The sequence below is a fragment of the Rhizopus delemar genome, genomic scaffold, assembly GCF_000149305.1.
Source record: "Rhizopus delemar RA 99-880 supercont3.9 genomic scaffold, whole genome shotgun sequence".
Taxonomy (NCBI): Eukaryota; Fungi; Mucoromycota; class Mucoromycetes; order Mucorales; family Rhizopodaceae; genus Rhizopus; species Rhizopus delemar.
The window spans coordinates 930,586-947,365 of record NW_027137835.1 but is presented as its reverse complement, the minus strand read 5'-3'; the positions used below and the strand labels follow the sequence as shown (position 1 = coordinate 947,365).

Genomic DNA, 16,780 nt, shown 5'->3' with positions numbered 1-16,780 from the left:
TGAGTCAATGATTTTGAAAATATTTTCTTATTTTTATTAAATAAACTAAAAAGCGAACCTAGCGAATTAAACTAAAATAATTGCAAAAAAAAAAAAAAAAAAAAAAAATAGTGTGGCTATTTAATACAATGTGTGTCAGATACCATCATTATTAAAAGAGAATGTGTTCAATGGTGGGAATGTTGAGACGACGAAATAAAAAATTATGCAGTTTTAACCTTTGTTTCAATTGTATTATATTTAGATTAAGCTTATTATAAGGAAATTGATAGAATAAAAAGTATTTTTTTAGACTAAAAAGAACTGACTATTTTAGAGCATGTTTGAAATATATGTTTTATTTTTATTTTTTCGAGAGATAAACATTTGTCTATTGTTTTTCACAACTTTCATAGAATTGTAAGTTTGGATTTCCTTTCAACGCCAGATAAACATGGGAGAAGAAAAAATTATTTTAGCTTAATTCTATCTTCAATAAACTGTGTATAGTTTCTTATCTGTAAAAGGGTTTCTCTTTTTTTTTTTTTTTTATTTAGACCCAAGTAGAATGATTAAAACTATAGAATTATTTTTCCTAATTTGTTAAAGACGTAAAAAGTTTTTTTAAGAAAAAATGTCAGGAATAAAGAACTCCCTCGCTCGCTCTCTTTTTTCTTTTTTTTTTCTTTTTTGATAGAGTCCATTAGATCACAAGACAAGTTGTCTAAAAGAGACTAAAATAGCACTTAAAATAAAGGTTCTGTGTCTCAAGTGCTGAACGTTCGGATCGATATGTTATCAAAAATATTTACAGTAAAGAATCAAAATATATTGAGATAGAGATTCAGGAAGATAGGAATAGAGCCTTTGTTGCGCTAATAAAAAAAAAAGAGATCAGAATGCGAGAGAAGGAATGATGGTGTGATTACCAAGGAAGAAACAAGATCAAAAAGATAAAGATCTCGCTGAAGAGAGTCATTGATTTATTATCTTGAATCAAACACGATACCTAACTGGTTGGCATTATTAATACCAACATGTCTATAAGCCAATGAATGAAACTGAGAGACAGCAAGAAAGATATTTACAGAAATAAAGTTTTTGAACTTGCTTGTCATTTCACTTTAGCTTCATAACTGAATCAGAGAAATCGATATACTGTCACTTTATCTTAAAACAAACCTACACTCAATCTGCATTCTCTTAGTCTCGAGATCATTTGAATCAAATGGGGTTTAATAAAATTGTGTGCCATAAAGAATACATTCGCTTGATAAAATTAAATATTGAGGCTTGTAGACTGGTCTTACATGATAAAGTAATTCGATTAGCGAATATAAAGAGATAGAATCAAGCTAGTTGGACTTACAGAGTTTATTAAAAGAAAAAAAAAGATCCTTTTCATATTGAATAAAAACAAATTATGCCTTTTGGCTTTCAGTAAACCATTTAACAGTTTGCAAATCAGTATCAGAACTGAATGGTATAGCAATTTTATTTTTCTGTTTCGATTTCGTACAAGTGAATTTTTTTTTTGAATAAAAGAGTCTATTTAAATGTCCATCAGATCTTGCAAGGTCGAAAAATTGGATCCATAAAAGATTTGAGTAGCAATAAAAATTTCAGTACAGATCATTTGTCTTTGGGAGATTTGTAAACAATTCTAAAGAATCGAGGGATTTTCAGTTTGCTCTGAACCTGAGCTTAATCATTGAGCTGTTTGGAAGAAATGATAAACAAAACAAGAGAAAATAAATAGGAAATGAAAGGGATCTTCCAATGTAATAATCCGTTGCTAGTGGGTATTTGCACTATAAAATGCTGTAATTTTAAGGGTTGATACAAGATCAAAGGTTTGAATAGAGATTGACTCCAAATGTAGCAATAAGTTCGAGTTTATACTCATTTATAATAAGTGAATACCAGATCTTGTAAGTAGATTAAATTGTTTTGAATAAAGTAAAGTAAATTAGAAATTACAATAAAGTAGATCAGCTCTAAAAGACTTTAGTGCTTGTTACGTTTATGAGTAATTTAAAATAAGAAGACAATTTCATCTATTTGAACAAATAAAATACAAAAAAATAAAAAGAAGCTTTTTAAACTTTGTGGAAAGATTGTGAGGCATGTATAAGCTTTGAATCTACTGCTGTATGGATTGTCTTGCGCTTTAAATTTGTCTTATGAAACATCAATCAAAGCTTCACAAGTTTTAATTTCAAACGAAAATTGAATTTGCCAAGCAAAAAGAAAGAGTCGAGATTGTTATCATGCTTCATGGTGTAATTGCTGCTGGTTTTTGGGTTTAAGTAGGTACGTTTTGTCAATAGTGATCACTAGATCTTGTTACGTGGATCAGTGTTGTTATAAAGGATTAAATTCTTGAGGTTTAAGAATAGATTTGCAGTGAAGATTGTTGACTTCAAGGGTTATCGTATTTAGTATAGATCACAGACCAAAGGTTTCAATTGAGCGTTTGATGGTTTTATTGGTTTTATGAAATAAAGAAAAGATAGAAAGATAAAAGAGTCTGAAGTGAGGAAATAAAAATAAGAAAATGAGGGTATTTATATTATTCTGGTTTCAAACAGAAGATTTGATTCTCTGTTTTCAAATGGATTTTTACTTAAGAGTTCATTTCTAACTGGTGTGATACTGTAACTTGCTAGTAGTCGGGTAACTTATTAGGCTTACAGAGGTAATTTAGGTGTTTGTTGTTGGAATTGAAAGAGTTTTTCTTGTAAAAGATGATTATTAGTGGAAGCTTGATAAGAGTTTAATATCAGTCGTGACCAACAGAAGATTAATAAAGGGTTTTCTTGATAAAAGTTGTAATGTAGAGTAAAAATAAAGTTAGGAAATTTAGAGTAAAATGAATCCTGCCTATTGAGTGATAGAATATAATACTAAAGATGATACTCCTCCCTTTGACCGAAAGATCAAGATATATATACATATAACAATAGTTTTTTTTTGAAATTTTTCTTTAAATCAAAATGCTTCGTATAACCTATTCGCCTACTGCTATGATCACAGTGTAATTTTCCTTCCTTTAATGGCTTGTAAGAGTTTATGGTTTTGAAATAGAATAAAGTTGATAAAAAGAATAAAAAAATAAGACTTGAGTTAAAGTATTGATAATGGATTCGCTTGTTATGAGTGACCACCAGATCTTGTTAAGTAGATCAGACTTGTTTGTAGTAGTTTAATAAAAGGTTTGAAAGTGTTTACAATGAAGATAATTTGCTTCAAGGGACTTGTCTTGCTTGTGTTTTAAGAGTGTTATACCAAAAGATTCAGAGATAAAGATATTTGATTTATTGGTTATTTATATAAAAAAGAATATAAGATAAGTAAAGATAAGAGAAGTCAAGAGAAGTGAAGTAAAATAGAAATAAAAATTTGTCTATTATATAGACAAAAGAAAATAAGGCTTCATTTTTGAAGTAAGGTTCGACTTTTGAAATAAGATTTGATTTTTAAAATAAGGTTCAAATATTGAATAAGGTTCAAAAAATTTGAATTGATTCAGTATAGGGATTCACAAGACGCAGTCATCATTGGCATCAATATTATTATTTGCTTCGTCACAGCAGTAATGTGACAAAGAGGCTAAAAAATGAAAAAAAAATCAAAAAAAGTCTTTGCTTTAATCAGATTATACCCGTGTCGACATGTGCTTTATTAGCTTCCAATGTCCCTATCTATTCGTAACTTTGGTGTACTTGCTCATCATTCTCATATTACCAACAACTCCGTTTGATCAATTGATCGAACAACATGGCCAAACTGATCGTACGGCGCACGTTAAGCTTTGGCAACTGCAAAAACTTTTTTTTTGCTGAATTTGAAGCGCTTATGACGACAAAAGTCACGTGATCTGATGTTCGGGCCGGATTCTAAGTCAATCCCGTACTATAAAATTAATTTCGACAATTCGCTTTGTTTAGTACATTGGACACATTATATCTTTTAGTTACTCGAATATATGCAGAAGTTCCTTGCACGAATTCATAACATTCAGGTTCCTCTTTTAATCTTATCGAATATAGCTACGGGATATTAAGAATTTTGAGCCATGTAAATAGTTTCTAAAGATTTACTGAGCTGTCAAAATACACTATGAGGAGATCAATGCGAACAGTATGCCATGTCTGGAGATATTTGAATTTAATTTATATTAATCGATGCATTGCACAATAAAAGCCTTTTGGACATCAATGTGGCAAAATTAGTTCTTGAATAGCATCAATTCAAAGAGTGTATTCAAAAACAGTTATGCAAAGGATCCAATGCTTATCAAGATTTTCACCATCATGAATCAGGTATGCATTTCCGATGATAATAGCAGTTCTTTATCACTCGAGATCTTCTTGATTTTAAGATAAGGCAACCCAACGCATCAGAAACTGGGAGGGACAAATAGGTCTGTCTTCTATGCCAGTCTAAACACATTTGATACGTTTTTTTTGTTCTCCTGAAAGAGATTTTTTTTGAAATGAGGAAGATGACGTTTTATTTTCGTAGACCTTCAGAATCGCTTGAATTAATAAATTCTCTCTTTTTTTTTACATACAATGTCAAAAAGATCTTTTAAAACTTCTTATTCCGAACAACAGCAAAAGAAAGTTCAAACATCCAGCAATACATTCCGAGTGGAATCCAATGTGAAATATGAAGGATCGTTTCCAATCTATAAACAACCTCAAGAATTGACATGTTATAGTATCGATCACAAAAGACACGTTTGGTTTGATGATCGTGAAATGGTAATGTAACTCTTCACTGAAGCAAAAAGCGACTCATTTTGTATGGAATAGAAATATTACTATCCACCTGCAGGCAAAGATCTCAATTTCGGGTTTGATCGATTCATTCAACGCGATGAATCTGTACCTGAACATATTGATACTTTATTAGATGCACTCACTCAACTGAACACAAACACAGATCAAAAGTCAACTGCAGATATCGTAAAATGAAAAAACGTAAAAAAAGGCATGTATGTGAATAAATATTCTAATATAGATTACTTGGCGTGGCATCATGACAAAAATACTTTGTACACCTTTTAGTAGAAAGGATCCTTGGGAACTACGTGCTACAAAATACAACGTAAGAAATAAACATCAAAAAAGGATCACATCATGAAGCATCTCTTTCTTTTAGGGAACTATCTATATCGAAGAGCAATCACTTAAAAACAAGGATGACGAAACGGATAGGATGAAGTTAATGAGTTACTGGGGTTATCGATTTGAAACCTTGAGTACCGTTAGCCAACCACCGCATCTAGTGAAGAAGGAAGAGCTGATAACACGAGAAGGAGAGAGCGCGAATACAAATGTGCAGTATTGTATAGTAGTAAAGACCAGGTTAGGAAACAATTCCATCATTATGGGTGCTGAAGTGGATTGCTGCAGAGGTAATGCAAGAAAGAGTGTGTGATCGTGTTACTGAAGATAATACAAAGATGTCAAGCCAAGCAATCCTTCAGAGCAATTGAGCAACTATGTGGAATTGAAAACATCAAGAGTTATAGAAACAGAAAGACACTCTTATTCGTTTCAAAGGTATTTAAAAGTTGTATTGTGCGTGTTTTACTGATTTAATCTTGTAAGAAAAGGTATAAATTATTAAAATTCTGGGCACAGTCTTTCTTGGTTGGTATTCCGAGAGTTATTTGTGGATTTAGAGATGATGACGGGAGGATTGTTAAAGTAGAGCAGTTCAAGACGTTAGAAATGCCTCGGCAAGTAAGAAATATAAAAAATATGTGGGTAAGTAAAACAAAAGATTACATCTTTATTTTTTTAAAAAAACTTCTCATTTTGCTGTCTCATAGAATCCTGCTGTTTGTTTAAATTTCGCTGATCAGTTTTTGGATTGGATTAAACAAGTAGTGGCTGTAGATGATGCAGCTACTACTTTTGCAATTGAATTCAAGCCTCATTTACAAGAAATTCATATTAGATGTACAGGTCATACGAATGTGTTTTTAACACAGCGGTTTTTGGATGGGAAAACACAGCATGAAATTGGAGGCCAACGTGCGATGATTAAAGAATGATTTGCTATGTTCAATGAAGCTCAAAATAAAGTACAGATAGTTCCTAATAAAAAGAACATGTCATAATTTATAAGATGAAATGACACCAAACACATGGTTTAACTGCTATTGGTGATGACTAAAATAATTGACGTCTGACTGACACGAAGAAAGAGAAAGAGTGAAAAAATAGACTAATAAAAATGACTAAAATGATAAAGTTTCAAGTTGTTTTACTTGATAGAATAAAACTTTGATATCTTCACTTGAGTTTATATAACAATATTTAAGTTTAATGTTATGATGCGCCTCATGTTTTATTCTATACTTTTCTTTTTCATAAAAAAAAAACACAAAATAACATTTTGTAAAGACATCCTGACGTTAGTTATTTGACTGGTGCAAAAGGAATGCTTTTCCTGGTATAGCATATATCATGCAATTTTATGTTAAATATAGAGAAGCTTCATTACGTAAATGATTTACACGCGTTTCTTGTGCCGATCCTTTTTGTTATTGTACGATTATGAATTATATCTTTCGGCTCAACAAAAGATTCATTTTTTTTTAGTCGGATTTTTTTACGGCTTATTACCTAAAATTGATGTGTTGGGTTCTTCTGACTTTAGCTCCTGTAAGAAAAGAAAAGAAAAGGGGCATAAAATTAAAAGAAAGCAAAAAGATAAACTAAAAATATATTGTATGTCAATGTATTCCCTACCATGATTCTTTTAATAAACAAATGCACAGGCCATGCTTAACATTATTATGAACAAGTGTTGTACAAATTTGTGTGAAGTGAATCATTTATACCGAATCGGAGTCCCTGTTATGTAATCAAGTAATCTAGTGGGACATGTCTCAGAAACAAAAATTTTAAAAGATTAAACCCAAGCATGCAAGGGAAAATTTTTTTTATACTGTAAACATTCAATTAAACCGAGGAGAAAAAAAAGAAAGAGTGTGATGTAATGATATTAGAATTATGATCATAAATACAATAAGATTGGTTTATATTATGTCCATGTATATGTCATTTATAACTTTAACAAAACCCAGTTTTACTGCTCTCTTTACTCTTTTCCCCCTTTTTTATTGTTTCTAAAAATAAAATAAAAAAATATTTAAGTTTATTTTTGAATACTTTTTGCTTCTTTCTCTTTTGTCCTTTTTTTTTTTAATTATAGAAACAATAAGAAAAAGGTAATGCCGACTTTATAACCCAACCCATTTAATATTAAATACCTGATTCTTCCTTCTTTTTTTCATACAAAGACTATTATGGGCCGTAAAAAGATTCAAATTCAACATATTAAGGATGATCGCAATAGACAAGTTACATTTCTTAAAAGAAAGCATGGGTTGATGAAGAAGGCATATGAATTAAGTGTGCTATGTAATTGTGAAGTGGCATTAATGATCATTCCACCAAATAATAAAATAATTCAGTATTCAAGCTCTGATATGGATTCATTATTGACTCAATATAAAGAGGTACAAACAACATTCACTTGTCTTGTTATACTCATATTGTATTAGAATGATGGTCCTCGAGAGATTAAGACGAATGAAGACGTAAGCTTATATTTCTTATTGTTCTTTTATTCATCCTCCCTCCTTATATAGTTCATAGAAAGAAATATTGAATCAGATAATGAAACAAGTCAAGAAGTTGTCACAAATGAAATATTGCAAGAACAACCTGTCATGGTTCCGACTCAATCAAACATGTCATTTTCATATAATGCAGCAATACCACGTTCCCATGGTTACACCACTTTTCCCTTATTACAAAACAATATGTTGTCACCTTACGAACTACATCATCATCAACAGCATCAACAACATCAACAACATCAACAACATCAGCACCAGCAACACCAGCAACAATTACTCTTACTTCAAGAGGTAAATAATAATGTACATGAAAGAGTGTATAGGCATGTTCTGACCATAAGAATAGAACATGCAAGAGCACAGACAAATGATGACGCAAGTTTATCCAGCCACAACAACCATGCTACATGAGACTGGATCATTCTATAGCAAGACACCACCACTGTATTATTCACCTCCTCAACATTCACCAGATCAATCACCGAGATCAGAACCACCTGGTACGCCCGATAAAAGGTCCAAATTAAATATTACTATTTCTTCTTTTGAAGAAAAGCAAGAATCAGGGGTAAAAAGATAATAGCAAAAAAAAAAAAGGGAATTTAAAATGATGACTGATAAATACCCTAGTCTTCTCCTTTACCTTCTCATTATGCACAAAACTTGCCTTCACCTTCTAATTTTTTCCCAAACTTTTATAATAATGCAAACTCCTTTATAGCATTGAGGGAAACAGGAGCAAGAACCGAAATGTAAGTGTGAATTGACCACGGATCGTTTTATTCAATGGTTGTTTCATAGGAAAAGACCTTTTTATACATCAGAAGATGAAATAACAAATGAAAAGAAAATCAAGATGGAAGTTTAAAGTGTATCTATTTTATTATCATTTATACTAGATCCCCCCGTCCTTTAATAAATAATAAATAATACAACCTATTTCATTTTAATCGCCTGCTTATTTCTTTATAACCAAATGCTTTCTTTTATATCATTTATTTACAGAATGTGTATTGTTAAAAACCAGGGGGACTTGTTCTGTTGGTCTTTTTAGTAAACTTGGGTACTTTATGAAGCGATTTACGATATCCATTGGCTGTTCGACTAAATACTGTATATTTATCTCTTGGTAGCATCTCTGATTCTTTTGGAAGTGCAAGTGCTTCAGTCAATGCTTTGCACTCCACTCCAGATTTGGCAACAACTGAAATGACCTCGTCAACTGCCTTGAGTCTCTTTCTTACATTTGCTTTACGAGTGGCTGACATGCGAAAAGGATTCTTCCTAATCAAATAAGTTCCTAGTTCTTTTCAATCATTTCATCTTACCAAAGTAAACCACCTTGGGCTACAAACGATGGCTTAAATGCACCAAACATATTTTAACAGGAAAAAAGAAAAATGAATGTCCAGGGCATAACACAAAAAGAATAAATACTCAATCGTGATTGGCTTCTATTTTGACAAGCTGAATCCGTAAGTGGCTTTTTATTTCCTTAATTATAACTTTTTTTTTCTTTTCTTTTTTTAATTCAACATAATGGACGAGACGATTGAACAAACTTATCTTCCACTTGGAAAGCAATTAGCTGCTAATGGTAATAAAGCAAAGAGTATTTTCTGTATATAGAAACTGATATGATTAAAAAGAAAAAAAGACTCGTGATAAAGCTGTCCGATCACTTTGCAAGTTTTTATCCACTCAAGCCAACCTGTCCGAAACAGAGCTATTAAAGTTGTGGAAAGGATTATTCTATTGCAAGTTTCTTATGATAAATACACACAAGTTGCTAACGGAATCGACACTTAGGTTTTTGGATGTCAGATAAACCCTTGATTCAGCAAGCACTTGCCAACGATCTCGGTAGTCTTGTGATGGAATTACCCGCCTCGAACGCCATTCCCTTTTTAAAGGCATTTTGGCAAATTCACTGTCAAGAGTGGCATGGATTAGATAGAATTCGATTGGATAAATACTATTTGCTTTTACGTCGTGTGATATATTTTTCATTTCAATTCTTGGCAAGAGAGAATTGGGACGCTGTTTATTTAGATGCTTATAATGACATGTTACTCGAAGGACCCTTACAGTAAAGTATTTTCCTTTAGATTGTTTCCCAAAGCTAACAGGTTGATTAGTCCCACTGACAGAACAAAACCTGATGCGATTCGATACCATATCATTGATATTTATTACGAAGAATTAGAAAAGGTGTTGGACGATGCTCGACTTCAATCAGAAAATGATGATTTAGACGTACCTATGGAAGAAATCAACAGACCAATGACAGTTGTAGCAAAGGAAGGTTTAACAAAGATATTAAGAAATAAGGCAAAAGAAGCTATAAAGGAGCATGAGCTTGAAATGGCCGCTATGGCTGAAGGGGATGAGGAAAACGATGATGAAGAATAAATAAATAGAATTTGTACAAAAAAAATAATAAAAAAAAAAGGCAAACGACCCTCTCTTTTATTTTATTTTGGCGTAATATTAAATAACAGTATTGAAAAAAAAAGTATGATTAATTAGCGTAGTAAAGTGTATTTACAAAAAAGAAGACAATATTTCTTCTATTTGTCTTGTTTTTCTTCTATTTGTCTTGTTTTTCTTCTATTTATTGCTTTATTTTATCTTGTTCAGGTACTTCAACCACGACATCGTCACCTTCTGGTTCAGCTGGCTTTTGTTTAGGAGGACGACGAATAGGATGATGCTTGACAAAGAAAGAAGCAAGAAAACCTAATCCAGACATAGCGATCAGGACATACCATAGTGTTCGGAGACCATTGACATAGACCTCAAGTGTTGCTTCCTTGTATTGTTCAGGCAGACCGCGATTCACATATTCAGAAGAAGCAAGGACCTTGGCGGCTTCTTCGGCTGGAATGACATGAGCAAGCTCCTGATTTAAATGTGAGTTCAACACGGTCGAAGAGATGGCTACATGAAAAATAAGTTATTGAGATGGTGAATTACGTCTATAGACTTACCAACACCCAAAGCACTCCCAAGAATACGAGAAAAGTTACCAAGGCCAGTCACAACCGCAATGTCCTTCACGTCCACAGCAGCCTGGAGAGCAATGATAGTGGGGGAAAATAGAAAACCAAGGCCCAAGGAACCGATGATAGTAATACCATAGATACGAGAAAAGGGAGTCTCTTGATCATACAAACTCGTCAGTCCAATCCATGCGGTCAGCATGGCCATGCCAAAGCTAATCAGTGGCTTGTAGATACCTGTTTTGCTAATCGATAGACCTACAGCGATCGAGATGACACTGAGCACGAGCTGCATTGGGATCAAGCGAATACCAGACCACATGGCGCTATCATTACGAACGACTTGGAAATAAACAGGAAGATAATAAACAGCAGAAAAGAATGTCATGCCAAAGAACCAATTGACCAGCAAGACACTCACCACAGATCGATTTCTAAAAAGACGAGGTGGCATGATGGGTTCCTTGGCAAATTTCTTTTCAACAATAGCCAAGAGGCCAACCAAGAGCACAGAGAGTACCAACAGTACGATCACAGCTGCTGATTTCCAAGGAAACGTCTGTCCTCCAAAATTAAGGGCTAGCAAGAATAAGGTTGAAAAGGCCAAGACGATGGCTGTGCCAGTATAGTCGACGCGTTTTAACTTCTCAGAAAATTTTGACTGAGGTATAGGCAAGTGTAAAAAGAAGGTGATCAATGCAATAGCAATGGCACCAATTGGAAGGCTATAACAATAGTGATTAGTCTTTCTTGTTTTTGTTATTTATTAATCTTTACTTGATATAGAAATTCCATCTCCAAGTTACATAATCAGTAAAAGAACCCTAAAAAAAAACATGAGTTATCTTAAGCAAAACAACAAGATTCACTTACACCAACTAATGGACCCAGCACACTGGCCAATGCAAAGACTGCATTCACAAGGCCTTGATAACTTCCTCGTTTTTCTAATGGGACAATATCCGAAATGACAATGAAGACCATAGATGTAATACCAGCACCACCAATACCAGCAATCGCTCTTCCAACGATCAGCATGACCATATTCTTTGCCGCACCACATAATATCGATCCGAACAAAAAGACACTGATGCCAAACAGCAGGATCCATTTACGACCAAAGATGTCGGAAAATTTAGCAAAGAGTGGTTGGAAAGCATCAAAGGTCAGCATGTAGGCTGTGGCGACCCAGGAAACGATCGTCATCTGATTGAACTCGGATCCAATTGTGGGTAGCGCGGTGGCAATGATCGTGTTGTCTAGGGCGGATAAAAAGAGAGCGACCTGAAGACCGATAAAGGTCAATACTCTAAATAATGTCTGATGCTTTTCTCTCATCGTCAGCTCTGGTTTGCTTTCTGCTGGTTTCTCGAGAGTAGGTGTATTTTGGTGTAACGTTGAATCAGATACACTCGTGGTTGATGCATTGTTGTTCATTTTTATAAATAAAGAAGAAAAAAAGGCAATTGATCTGGGGGGAAACAAAATAAAGGGTGACTATTTAAATAGGTGAAAGGCCGTTAGGCCGCACCTTATTGTTTATCTGATTGGATCATAGCGTGGTTCAAGCGTTGACGTCTTGGTTACACGTAAAACAAGGCCGTAATGCCGCCTTCTGAAATAGAATCAAATCTATACTGTCCATCATCCTAAATGAGGTTGTAAAGCATGTCGAATAAAAAATCAAAAGGAAAAGCCAAAGAAACAAAACAAAGGCCAATTTAAGATAAAATACTGCATGTCTTTTGTCTGTAAGGGATAGTTCCTGTTCCCTGTCGTACACAAACGGAGATCTACTGCCAGCGCGGCTCTTTTTTTCCCCGAAATCGTTGGCACCACGAACCCACCCGATTCTTGAATTTGTTCGGAAGATGATCGAGAATCAGCACAGTTTCGAAATCTTTCTTCATATTTAAAAACGAGTAATGTATGAGCCTTCAGGTTTACTACCAAAACGAAAAGGACAATATTGTTGATGAGCTCAATAATGATGCTGTCGACATGGACGCTGATGAAGAACAAATGCCTCTTAATATTACGAATTTTGAAGAGTGCTTAGATCTCAAACCTCCTGAACGCGAGCAGAAAGAGAACATGGGGAGACAGGCAGATAGTTAACCCTCGGATAAGAATGTACAAAAAGGGATCCATAAAAAGTACAATGACGACTAAAAAGAGCACTTTTTTTATGTACAAGATTTCACACCAGGTAAAGTAGGAACAGGTCCGAATATTACTCGCCATACTGCTTACAACTGGTTCAAAAAAGACCAAAAAGAAATTGAAGATAAACCATCTGATCAGGCCAAAATCTGGCAAGTTAGCTGTCTTGGGTGAGGAACACCAGCATTTCTTGGAAAAGAGATACAAAGATTTTCCTTTAAAAGTTTGGATCAAACCATTGGAAGCTTCACTAATGAGTTTAAGGATTTGAAAATTAAAATTAGGGTGATATGTTATAAATGTTAAGTCGTCTGCTATTGGCTAGAAGCTGTAGAGAATATAGATGAAAGTTGAGTAGATTGAAGATATCGTTTATTGAATAGAACTATTATGTTATTTATATGTTTCGAAGTAAGGGAACTAGAAACTTCTAGTAGCATGGTATCAATTGTTTAGGAAACTTTGAAGCCAAAGAAAGCTTCTGATTCTTTATAGAAACGTAGAAAGACAAAAGCCAATTAGGACACCTATTGTTAAAATTCTGATTCTGATGACGAAGCGATTTTACGACAAACTTTTCAAGACTGCAATCCATAGATTCATGATCGATAAGTTTGCTTTGTCTTTCAGAAAAGCACATTTCCGTTCCAAGAAAAGAAGCTCTCTTGAGAGCATTGAGAAGAGGTGTAACTGGGTTCAGAAATGAAACGAGACTGAGCTGGATTTCGAAATCAAGTGTGTGTTTGTTGATAATTCTGCTTTTCATATCAATCTGAAAAGAACTATGGTTTGGGTCAAAAAAAAAAAAGGGAATACGAGCTAATGTTGTCCAGCCAACAACAATATTGGGTGTTACCTCTCCCTATGGCATCGTTAACGTAAAGTAAGAAGGCCAATGGCACCTTCAAAGAAAAGCAGATAGAGCCAAAGCAAAAATAATAGCAGGTATAATTATTAGGCATTACTTCAACTTTATTGTAAGCACCTTGGACATTTTGGGTAAGCGTGAGGGGAATTCAAAGATCATTATATTGTAATGGATAACGTTCTGATTCATACGGCAGAGAGCATTGACAAGTATATTGTAAGCCGTGGCTATGGGTGCGTCTGTCTTCCACTCCATTTGCCCAAATTCGATCCAAGTGAAGAGTTTCGGTTTGTTGTTAAAAGCAAATTGAAGTGAGGAAAACTTCTGGATAACGAAACACTTGCTAGTAGAATATCTGAAGCTTGTAATAAGGTTCTTTTTAGCGAATTAAAGGTCCTCTGTCGCTATTCGACTTCAAAGCTTGGTTTATGTCTCAATAAACAATCTCTTTAAATTCGGCATATTGTGCCAAAAATGATTGTTATTTATACTTATTTTGAATTAAACGCATCAAAAAAATTAAGCACGCAATACCGTGACAAAAAAAAATAAAAACAAAAAGTAACAGACGCATTTTAGTAGAGGCGCTTTTTATTTTGCCAAAAAAAAAAACCGTTCGGATGCTTTCATACATGTACGAGAATTTAATGCTGCTTGATCACAGCTGAATTATAGTTTTGATTTTTGGCTATTCATGTATTCAGCATTTGCTTGATCACGAAGAATACGACGAAGGATCTTGCCAGTGTTACTCTTTGGTATAGCATCAATAAAACGAACAATGCGGATTTGTTTGTAAGACACGACTTGATCTGCTACATGTTTTCTGATTTTCTTGGCTACCTTTTCCGAAGGATCAATACCTTGTTGCAAGACGACGTAAGCGCATGGTAGCTCTGTTGCTTGAGAATGATCGTAGATTCCGATGACAGCGCAGTCTGCAATAAGTGGAGATTTTAGCTATTAAATAAACAATAAGACATCCCAAATAATTTTTTGTTTGCCAAGAATTTTACCAGAATGTCTTCGAGTTCGGCAGGGGGAACCTGTATATAAAAGTGTTATTTATTCCGTCCTCTTTTAGGTTATCATCGAGTATTTTACCTGGAATGCTTTATATTTAATGAGTTCCTTGATTCTATCAACAATATAAAAGTGCTCTTCTTTATCCACATAAGCTATATCTCCCGTGTGAAAAAATCCATCTTTATCAATGCACTCTGCTGTAGCTTTAGGATTATTAATATAGCCCTAAACAGAAGCATGGGAGACGTTATAGTTTTGCTTTGCCCATTGTTCATCCTGTTTACCTTCATAATATTAGGACCTTTTACCCAAAGCTCACCCCGCTCACCCTGAGCAACCTCTAAGAAGCGAAAATGAATATAGGCAATATCTGAATCTACTGTCTGTTTCTTTACCTTTGCCATTTTCGTCAACCAATTTAGCGAGCAAGTTTGGAACTAATATACCAGACGACCCTTTTTAAGAATAAAGTTATGAAAAGTATTTTTATCCTTTCTAATCCGTCGCTTACCGTCACTTGTGCAGTCCGAAAGCTCCATGGTGACAACTGGTGAAGTCTCTGTTAAGCCATACCCTTGTTTGATAGTCATCTGTGGGAATTTTTCTTTGATCTTCTTGATTAGACTGACGCTTAATGGAGCAGCAGCACTCAAGCCTAACTTCCAAGAAGATAAATCGTATTTGGCAACCACTGGATCCTCAACAAGCTGAAGGTAGATAGGTGGGACGAGTGGTGTATAGGTCACTTTGTATCTTTCAATCGTTTCACAAAACTGAACAAGATCAAATCGAGGAAAGATGTAGAGGGGAATACCAAAGTAGAAGAAGGTGTGAAGGCAAACTGATAACCCAAACATATGGAAAAGTGGCAAGACACAGATAATCCTGTCCGTATCTGGATGGAGGAACTTGCTTTCAATTGCACTAAATTGAGCCATGTTTGAAGTCATGTTACTATGCCTACGATACTGATGTTTACAATACGAAGATGCATACTCATACATCGACTTACGTGATCATGACTCCTTTGCTAGTTCCAGTTGTACCAGAAGAAAAGCAAAGATAGGCAACTTTCTGCTTGGCCTCTTCATATGTCAAGTCAATGAGATTTGCCTTGCGCTGTTTAATGAGCGCAGTTTGAAATGGTTGAATGCCTTTTATCGGTTTGTCACCAAAAACAAAAATATTTTCCTTACGAATATGGGTTTGTTTACTGGCGGCCAGGGCAGTATCAATGTTGCACTCGTGGCAAATAAGTACTTTAGCCTTGCTTTGTTCCAGTTGGTATGTCAACTCCTTCACATTGTAATTGGGATTAGCTGTGGTTACAGCACCATCTATAAAGAAAATATTAAACTGTGAACATGATTTTTTTAAATCAGAGATTTACTGGCAGCTACTGTGCCAAAAAGAGGGATAGAGTAATTATACTACAGATAATCAACACGAATAATTAGAAAGGAAAAAAGAGGTTCTCTCTTTTTATTTACTTCGTTAGGCGCGTATATAGCAAGCACATCGTTACTGGTAAATTCACACACGTCCTGAAGACCAGCAGCAAACCGAAGCAAAAGGTTTTTAAATTGTTTAAATGTAATATAGCGACTGGTATCAAGAGCATCTATCAGAAGAGGTTTATCATCAGGAATATTGTATACGTTTGCAAAAAAATATTGAACGATGCCCGTCTGAGGCTCATCAACTGGTAAAAGAATTGATTTGTAAACCATAAAAAAGGAAGCGGCTCAAATGACTATAGGGTAAATTAAGCTAAAAAAGAAAAAAAAAAATAGATTAAGAATAATGTTTAAATGAGAACTGATAAATATGAATACGTGTAACAGTGCTTAAATTTTTAAGGTTTTCTTACTTGGCTTGATTTGATGATTGCTTAAATTGAAATTAACAAATTTCAGGAAAATATATTTTCGCGTTATTGTTTGGGATAATGCTATGCCCCAAATTCTGTGTTTCTACTTGGGGATAAACTTTTTTTTGTATGAATGAATTTATATTCAACTATTTATTAAAAGAATAAACAAAGATTTATAAAACACGAATATTTTTTTTTTCATT

General features: G+C 34.1%; 6 protein-coding genes across 6 annotated transcripts; 3 read left to right on the top strand and 3 right to left on the bottom strand.

Moving 5' to 3' along the window:
- Positions 1-4,556: 4,556 nt before the first annotated feature.
- Positions 4,557-5,427, top strand: RO3G_11438 (uncharacterized protein; the record flags this gene model as incomplete). The annotated part of the gene is made up of 4 exons (XM_067666022.1): positions 4,557-4,748; positions 4,800-4,952; positions 5,008-5,094; positions 5,149-5,427. 4 exons carry the CDS (start codon positions 4,557-4,559, stop codon positions 5,425-5,427), a joined length of 711 nt encoding a protein of 236 aa, XP_067522123.1.
- Positions 5,428-7,492: 2,065 nt separating this feature from the next.
- On the top strand, positions 7,493-8,513 carry RO3G_11437 (uncharacterized protein; the record flags this gene model as incomplete). Its single annotated transcript, XM_067666021.1, has 6 exons — positions 7,493-7,522; positions 7,568-7,603; positions 7,655-7,936; positions 7,992-8,213; positions 8,276-8,397; positions 8,447-8,513. The coding sequence occupies 6 exons, from the start codon at positions 7,493-7,495 to the stop codon at positions 8,511-8,513; spliced, it is 759 nt and encodes a 252-aa protein (XP_067522122.1).
- A 148-nt stretch (positions 8,514-8,661) lies between these two features.
- RO3G_11436 (mitochondrial 54S ribosomal protein mL60) lies at positions 8,662-9,023 on the bottom strand (the record flags this gene model as incomplete). The annotated part of the gene is made up of 2 exons (XM_067666020.1): positions 8,662-8,929; positions 8,974-9,023. The coding sequence occupies 2 exons, from the start codon at positions 9,021-9,023 to the stop codon at positions 8,662-8,664; spliced, it is 318 nt and encodes a 105-aa protein (XP_067522121.1).
- Positions 9,024-9,462: 439 nt separating this feature from the next.
- Positions 9,463-10,057, top strand: RO3G_11435 (uncharacterized protein; the record flags this gene model as incomplete). Its single annotated transcript, XM_067666019.1, has 2 exons — positions 9,463-9,734; positions 9,784-10,057. The coding sequence occupies 2 exons, from the start codon at positions 9,463-9,465 to the stop codon at positions 10,055-10,057; spliced, it is 546 nt and encodes a 181-aa protein (XP_067522120.1).
- A 202-nt stretch (positions 10,058-10,259) lies between these two features.
- On the bottom strand, positions 10,260-12,084 carry RO3G_11434 (uncharacterized protein; the record flags this gene model as incomplete). The annotated part of the gene is made up of 4 exons (XM_067666018.1): positions 10,260-10,585; positions 10,636-11,372; positions 11,425-11,471; positions 11,521-12,084. 4 exons carry the CDS (start codon positions 12,082-12,084, stop codon positions 10,260-10,262), a joined length of 1,674 nt encoding a protein of 557 aa, XP_067522119.1.
- Positions 12,085-14,347: 2,263 nt separating this feature from the next.
- RO3G_11433 (uncharacterized protein) lies at positions 14,348-16,434 on the bottom strand (the record flags this gene model as incomplete). The annotated part of the gene is made up of 8 exons (XM_067666017.1): positions 14,348-14,638; positions 14,695-14,724; positions 14,783-14,929; positions 14,989-15,044; positions 15,100-15,159; positions 15,216-15,664; positions 15,717-16,041; positions 16,230-16,434. The coding sequence occupies 8 exons, from the start codon at positions 16,432-16,434 to the stop codon at positions 14,348-14,350; spliced, it is 1,563 nt and encodes a 520-aa protein (XP_067522118.1).
- Positions 16,435-16,780: the final 346 nt, after the last annotated feature.